Below are 7,896 nucleotides of genomic sequence, written 5' to 3'. Positions count from 1 at the left end.
TTTGGTAAGCTTGGAATTTGAACTAGAGTGTAAGAAAGTGGTTCAGGATTCAATTCTGAATACAGACATAATTGCTAATTTTATATCACATTACAACTGTTGATCAGAAGGGGAAGAGAGGAAGAAACTAATAAGTATGAAACTCTCTTTGGATTAGAAGAAAAGAGTGTTCCTTTATTTCAAAAAACACGGCTGCATTTGGGGGCTTTTTCCTTTCTTGATGTGATGCTTAATTTTATGTGTCATCTTCACTGAGCTAAGGGATACCCAGATAGCTGATAAAACATCATGTCTGGATGGTCTGTGAGGGTGTTTCCAGAAGATTAGCATTTGAAGGGTAAACTGTGTGGGTTGGCATCATCTAATCCATTGAGGGCTGGGATAGAAAAAGGCAGAGGAAGGGCGAATTTGCTCTCTCTGCTTTAACTGAGACATCCATATCCCGCCCTCAGCCATTGGAGCTCCTGGTTCTCAGGCCTCTGGACTCAGCTTGGACCAACACCACCAGCTTTCCTGGGCCCCCAGCTTGCAGAGGGCAGATCGTGGGACGTCTCAACCTCCATGATCATGTAAGCAATCCCTTATAATCTCTTTCTGATTTCATGATATATCTATAAATGTCCTGTTTGTTCTGTTTCTTTGGAAAACCCTGACTAATACACTCATTTTTGGATTCTATTTGGCAGACGGAGTTCAGAGATTATACTCTAGATCATGTGTGTAAGGATTAGTCTAGAAATTGTCTCATTCCTCCAAAGAAGATTAAATTCTGCTATTGGATTAGGAAAATAGGATGCTAGAGTCTTTGAAGAAGACAGGGCAGAGCTGGGAAATATGCATCCATGATAAGAGATTATCTGACATTAGCCTGGGATAAGATTTAGGATTAAGTTAGACAGTTGATACGTTTAGAAAACAACAGGAAGGATGCACAATTGTTCCTAAATGTGAATCTACAAATTCTTGTATTTTTTTATCTACATATATATCTTTTTGTTTATCAGAATGATCATTTAATAAATTATATAAATAAAATGGAGACATTTTGAGATATTTTATTCCAGGGTTAATATAATAATGTCCTCTGTAATGTAATAAATTTTTATAGCTCAAGACATAATTAAGATCATACTATATATAGCTTCATCTTTTTTTACAATCAATATTATATCCTAAGAATTTCCAATGTTCTTTAAAATTCTTCACTAATACAATTTTTGATGGCCATGAAACATTGCATCCTGGATGTACCATAATTTATTCAAGCATCCTCCTACTGTTAGATATTTAAGTTATCTGATGTTACAAATAATGCTGAGGCAAGCATCTTTATTCATAAAACTTTGTCCCCACTCACCACATTCTAGGCGGCTTTGATACATGAGAAGTTACAATTTGTTTTAATTTGCACTTATGTTTCTTAAGACTGGAGATACTCCTATATTTTTATTTTATATTAGCTGTAAATGTCACGAAATCTCCTTTGAAGGAGAGAGTGTTTATTTGGAGAAGTATTTCTGGCATTACATCACAGATAAGGCAAGTCAGGATGATTTGAAATCCTAGAGTACACTGGAATAATGGAACAGAGGAGGAAGACAGGAAGTAATGGGGGACAACAGGGGAAAGTGGGATATGAGTAGAGAAAGAGCCAGAGGGAGGGAGCAAAGGGAAGATGGCATCCCCTCCTAAAGCGCCTCAGCCACTGAAGGCTCCACACCTGGTTCCCAGCAAGTGTCCAATGGTGCTTTCAGCTTCTGAACAAAGAGTATTCTTAAAGAGGTCCAAACACTATTGAAACACAATGTATTCTGATTATTGCAGTGGGTGCAGATGGAGGCAGGACTTTGGATAAATAATTGGGGGAGTGGGAAAGCTATAGGTCTGTGTGAGAGGAACAGGAGTTACACTAGGCCAGGGAGAGGCCTGGGGCTTTCTCAGGATCTGCACCGTGGGTGGGGGGTGAGCCGCTCCCCGAGGCCATGGCAATTCCAGCTGGTCCCCCTGCACCATCCCTGGTTCTGCCAGTCAGCATAGCTGGACCTGGTTTAAATACCTGGGCGCAAGCTCAGTCTTGCTCTGGTTCCCTCCAGTCTTCACTCCCACAGGGCCTCTGGTCCCAGTGCCTTCTCAGGCACTGTGGCCCGTCAGAAGACAGTAAAAGCCAAATTGGTTAGCTGCAAGATCCACTTGGCTTAGTCATCTGTCCCTGACAGAGGCACCTGGGGAGTTTCTGTAGAAGAGAGAGAGGGACTGTTTCCTGTTCCTTCCACGCAAGCTGCCTGCAGCTGCTGCTGCTTCTCAAACATCTAGAGTGGATAGGATATGACTGCAGGACAGAACAAGAATGCACAAACACCAGTGAAGACACAGACCCAGGAATATTATGCCTAATGGCATTAGGTTTATTTTGTGGGAAAGCAGAGCTTGAGGCTCTTGAAAGGCACTAGTGAGACACAGAAGTAAGAGCAGCCATGAAAGTTGCACCGCTCAGCCCTCCCTGCCTCCCCCAGGGCTACACAGGCACCTCTATTACACAGGGAAACTGTCCCAGTACCCCACAGTGGAGGAGGAGTTGGCAGATGGTCTGCTTTTTTATACCAATAGTTTTGCTTCCTCTGGGCATCCTTTAAAGTCTGGCATTTATGGCTGGAGGCACTGGGCCCATCCACTTCTCTCCTGGATGGAGAAAATCACTCAGGTCAGAGGCTGGCCCCACCAGCCCCCAGTGGTTTTCCAGGATGAGCTCTGCCTGGTTTTAAGGTACAGAAGGTTTCCTTCTCTCCTATGGGGATGAAGGTGACCCCTCCCCATTCAATCTCAAGCACCCCTTTGTCTGTATGAGGCTTGATTGTTGGAAATGCCTAGAACATTATTTGCCTTGAATCTGTCCTTCTGGTCAACTGATATAGTGCAGGTAGGGTTGCGGTCAGGGGCAGCACACTGTGAACCTGTAACTTACCCAGCAAGTATGCCAGCAACTCCATCCGGTCAGAGCCAAACAGCATGTGGGTTTGGCCATCCAGGTGGACCACGGTGATGGGCAGACCAAAGGCCTGGAGAAAGCAGTTACAGTGCAGGGAGGAAGGTGACGGAGCAGCTGTTTATTAGGCTGGGGTTGAAGGCTGCGAGTCAATACTTGTCTAAGGTTATATCAAAGCAGCCAGAGGTGTTTGATAAGAGGTTCCATGGCTCTAAGGAGAGTTTTCTGTTTCTAACTCTCAGATGCTCTGTCTCTGCTCTCACCATCTGTCTCCTTCCTTTCCTTTCCTTGGGATCAGGGACAGGAAGGGAGAGGATGATGGTTGTCTGGAGAGCTCGGGGAGCAGCCTTTGGACAGGAGTGTGGGGACACAGCAGAGATTCTTAGACTGTCTTAGCACTGGGATTGGGGACACACAGAAAAATTTGCTCACCCCATATTTGCAGGCTGCCTCAGTGGTCTCCTTGAGCTGGTTCTTCACCTGTGGTGTTGAGATCTTTCCCAGAAGTCCTTGGGCTTGCGCCATGGACATGCCAGCCTTCTCTGCAGCCTGAGGGGATGTGGGAGGGAACACAACTGTCTGCATTAGCAAGGGCGGGGGGTGGGGGGGGACCCAGGAGAAAACTCTGGTCTTTTTATTTTCCGTCCCCAAGTGTTCCTGGCAATGCCTTTATCAAGCATGAGTGGGGGTCTATCCTTGCTCAGAGAGGCTATTTTCTTCCTTTAAAATCTTGAGATTGGTAGAAAGAGCAGGTGGCAAAGAGTCATAGTTACAGAAACTTAACGCCAGAGGGCATCTTAGAGACCAGCTTTGTGACATCTTCATGAACCAATGAGACTGAAGTCCAGAGGCAGTACATGACTTGGTCAGCATTAAAGAGCTTGTTAGTAGCAGAGTCAGTGCTGGAATCCAAGTCCCCTGAAGTGAACGCCTTGATTCTTGCCTTCCTACTTCTCAGAATCCCTGATTATCTTCTGCTTTTCTGAATCAGGGGCTGGGCTCTAATTCCCATGGAATTTCCTGAGGACTTTTGAGCAGGGCACACAGCTAATGGCCACCTGCCTGACTTCAAGAGAACGAGAAAGGCTTCAGTTTGGGGATGGTTGGTATAGTTTGGGATCAGTGGTTCTCAACTTTGGCTGCACATTAGAATCTCCTGGGGGAGCTTTAAAAAGCCCAATTCGCAGGCCATCCCCTAGAACAATTACTTCGGAATGTCTGGAGGACAGCACTCACGTGCTCCAGGTGTTTTTAATATACAGCCAAGGTTGAGAACCCATGGTCAGCCAAGGCTGACCCCCTCAATCTGGAGGGGAAACCTAGAGTTACGCAGTGCATTGGGATGACACAATATCTTTCATTTGGCTAAATGAGAGGACTGTCCCCCAGACCAAATGTTCAACAACATGGGAATGGTTAAGTAAACAAAAATAGGTCCACTGAATGGAATGCTATGTAGAAACCAAGAATTATACTTTCAAAGAGCTTAAAATGGCATGGAAAATGACTGTTGATACTGAAGTGAAAAGGCAAGCCTATGCATATACTTTGCAGGAATAAAAACACTGGAGGATATACTGGCCCTTCTTTGTACGTTTAACTTTTTTTCTGATTTGCCATTTTATATATTAAATTTGAATATGCCTCAACTGTCTTTGGTAAACTGAAGGGAAAATATGTTTTGAATTTCCTGATTTAATCCTGAAGAAAAATCTACTTTTTATACCCTCTGTTTATGGCTGGCATACATTTCAATGTTTTGAACTATTTCCATTTGTTCTCACTCAGACTTCTCTATAATTCTGGCTTGAGTCCGTTCTCTTTTTGTCTTCTTCAAGCCTATGTTTAAGGTCTCCAGCTGTCTACTCTGGATGTGTTGGTGAGGTTTGTGTTGGAGTCTTTGGGGCCAAGACTTGCCAATACTTCAGCTCTCCACATCTGGAGGTGCCAACATTTATCATCTCTCTCCCACCGACTTCTTTCGTCAAATAAATTCTACCCATGTAGAATTTTGAACTCTCCCTTTCAACCATGAGATATTCTTTTGAGAGTCCTCTTGGTTCCAACTTTTCGGTAATTTGGCTCCTCAAACACATCCTTTCTCCCCAAATAACTCTGACCTCTTCCACCCAATAAGAAAACTATGTCCTCTCCACCCTCAAATGCCAACTGTTCTCAGATTCCCTATGAGAATAGTGGGGGCAGAGCCAGGACACTCACAGCCAGGATGCTCTGAGGCTCCGTGATGTCTTCATCCTGGGAAGAAGAGGACACTCAGCAGGAAGGGGGTGGTGAGGTGAGGGGTGTGATGGAGGACAGGAGGTCTGTGAACACTAGGGGAGGGGAGAACCAGGGCTCTGGAAAAGGGCCTAGGAGAGGGTCACCAAGTCATCCAGAGTCTCCCAAGTGGGTTCCTAGAGCCCTGCCCTTACCCGAGACCAGACGCGCATCCACAGTTCCCTGGACACTTTCTCCAGCACCTCAGGGTGCTCCAAGTTCACAGCAGTGAGGAATCGCATGGCTGACAAACTTCCTGTGGGGCAGAGGCATTCAGAGGTAGGGCTCCTCTAGCTGGACTCCCATGGAGGACGGGCTCTTTCCTGCTTCTGAAATGCCCCAGAGCTCCAGCCCTCAGCCTCCCACCCAAGTTTGTTATAGCTGATTTGTCCTGCTCTTTCTCCCCTTCTGTCCCCACAACCTTCTGCTCACTCAACTCAGATCCTCCATTTTCCCAAGGTTTGTTTCATTTAATGTAGTCGTGCAGCCCCTCCTTCCTGGGCCTACACTCTCCAACTTCCCTGCCTTCCACTTGATACGACATCTGTATCCCACTCTCTTCACCTTTTTCAAGGATAACAGAGAAGAAATCCTTGGGGAACTGGATGGGAACCTGGAGATGTTGTCTCAGGAGCCTAATGTCTCTTGCCAAATACTGGGCTTTGCGGGGAAGCAAAGCTGGCGGCTTGTTTCCTGGAAGTGGAAAGGTGGGCACAGTGCTGAGATGACCTAAGGGTCCCAGGCTTGGGGGACCCTACCTGGGTTTTGGGCAGAGGGCAAATTACTAGCTGCTGGTGCCAACGTAAAGACCCAGTTGAGGGTACCGCCCCCCCATCCCTGCCCCAAACGCTGCTGCCTTTATACCACTGTCTTTCATGATCCCTGAAATGAGGCTGGGGCGCAGGTGCAGGTTGATGTTCCAGATGTTCTTGTACCGGCACAGGATCTGCAGGAGCAGAGGTGAAGATCCAGAGCCATTGTATAAGGAGGAAAGAGAGAAAATGGCTGAGGGAACAGAAGGGTGTCTCACAGCCCACCGCTGATTAGCCAGAGGCTCTAAGCGCAGAGCAGGGGTTATGCGGGCACCCTAAGTTGTTTGGTTTGAAATGGCGAAACTCTTCACTCCTAGAAATCGATCCTTGGATCTTTGCTCTGTGGACGGTTTCCATCTGTTCTGCACTCCACCCTCCAAACTGACATGGGAGGGCCGAGAGGTGTCAGCGCCAGGGATTTCTCTGTGATTCGTTGGAGGTACCCCTCTTCTTCCAAACGCTGTAAGAAACCACTGCCTAAGGATATAACGGCTCGACCTAGAGCCAGCGACTGTACCCCGTTTATAAACCACAAAGTGACCTTTAGCCCTGGCCCTCCATCTGCTTGTCCTAAACGCCATCGGGCAGCTCCAGGAATTTCACGAGACCGCAGTCCCTGCGCCCTGTGCCCTGCGCTCGCTCTTCCCTCTGCCCTCGCCCTCCAAGCCTCGGCCGATGCGGCTCCCCCGGCGTCACCTCGAAGCCCAGCCAGGAGTAGGGGGACAGCACATCATAGAAGAGCTCCACGGTCCGCGGCAAGGCCTCCATGCTGCAGCCGGGGGAGGCGAAGCGAGCGGCTAGCGGAAGGGCGGCTGCGCGCGCTTGCTTTTTCTGGAGCGCGGCGGTCCCGCCCCCGGCCCGGCGCCCACGGCCCCGCCCCCGCCTTCGCCGCGCAGCCTCTCGGGGGAGAGCCGCCCGGCAGGCTCCGGCGGGCGGGGTTCCCCGAGCGCGGCTGCCGGCTGCCGGGCCGCGTAGGGGTCTCTTGGGGAGCGCGGTGGTGTGATCACCCGCGCATCTCGCAGTGACTGCCCACCCTGGGGTGGCGTCGGGGGCAAAAGAGGGTGGTTTGAGACGCATGCTGCGCCTTTGGCAAGCCCCTCCACCTCTCTGAACCTCAGTTTCCTCATCCCTGATAAAAATGAGGGATACGTAATGACACCCCTTACCTCATGTAGAGTTGTGAGGAGTGAAAGGACTCTGATACACGTTAGTTATTAGTGTTACTTGGCAGTTGCGTGAACTTCCTGGGACTGGGGCAGAGTAAGAAGTGCCCAAATTGTGCACTTTTTGTATTTCTCAGAGTTTAGCACAATGCTGGACCATATTTGATAATCAATACATATTTTGTGAGTGAGTGAAGGAGAGAGCGAGGCTTCGCTGCAACCGATAATTGGAGGGATAATGGCGAATGGTCTGCCCTACTTATATTTGCAAATATGCCTTATTGTCTTATATTGAGATTACATTTACTGCTAATAAACAAAACTTTAAATTCCACTTAATTTTATTAAAATTATTTTTAATAATACCAATTTTATGAATGGAAAACCATAGCTATAAAGATTCCACTTCGCATTTGTATTCATTGAAAAAACAACCCTAGGCCCTCAGAACACGAAGACACAATGCAAACTTTTACATAGAGTACAACATGTAAAATGGAATGAGAAATAATGTTATCTTCACCAACTTGTAAATTAAACTAATTGCTCGACCATCACTGAAACTGAAAAATTATACTTTGTTTTTTCCAGTAATATTAGTTTAAAAGTATCCAAGAGCTAATTTAGCCCAGTAATGTAAGATTTTATTTTAAAAGTAGAT

The 7,896-nt window shown here is 47.0% G+C and overlaps 1 protein-coding gene across 1 annotated transcript; it reads right to left on the bottom strand.

Moving 5' to 3' along the window:
• Window positions 1-2,376: 2,376 nt before the first annotated feature.
• On the bottom strand, window positions 2,377-6,954 carry GSTK1 (glutathione S-transferase kappa 1). Its single transcript, XM_014845213.3, has 8 exons — window positions 6,769-6,954; window positions 6,125-6,206; window positions 5,825-5,953; window positions 5,416-5,516; window positions 5,204-5,239; window positions 3,416-3,532; window positions 2,963-3,056; window positions 2,377-2,679 (listed from the first exon to the last, which is right to left on the bottom strand). Exons 1-8 carry the CDS (start codon window positions 6,838-6,840, stop codon window positions 2,630-2,632), a joined length of 681 nt encoding a protein of 226 aa, XP_014700699.2. The 5' UTR covers window positions 6,841-6,954; the 3' UTR covers window positions 2,377-2,629.
• Window positions 6,955-7,896: the final 942 nt, after the last annotated feature.

The sequence above is a fragment of the Equus asinus genome, chromosome 1, assembly GCF_041296235.1.
Source record: "Equus asinus isolate D_3611 breed Donkey chromosome 1, EquAss-T2T_v2, whole genome shotgun sequence".
Taxonomy (NCBI): Eukaryota; Metazoa; Chordata; class Mammalia; order Perissodactyla; family Equidae; genus Equus; species Equus asinus.
Note: the sequence above shows the minus strand (reverse complement) of the source record. Positions and strands in the feature narration are given on the sequence as shown.

Coding starts and splice junctions, on each gene's coding strand:
- GSTK1 (XM_014845213.3), bottom strand. CDS start 6,840: ATGGAGGCCTTGCCGCGGACCGTGGAGCTCTTCTATGATGTGCTGTCC. Junction 5,954..6,124: donor AGGGATCATGAAAGACAGTG/GTATAAAGGCAG, acceptor TTCCACTTCCAG/GAAACAAGCCGCCAGCTTTG. Junction 3,533..5,203: donor AGCCTCAGAGCATCCTGGCT/GTGAGTGTCCTG, acceptor ACATCCCCTCAG/GCTGCAGAGAAGGCTGGCAT.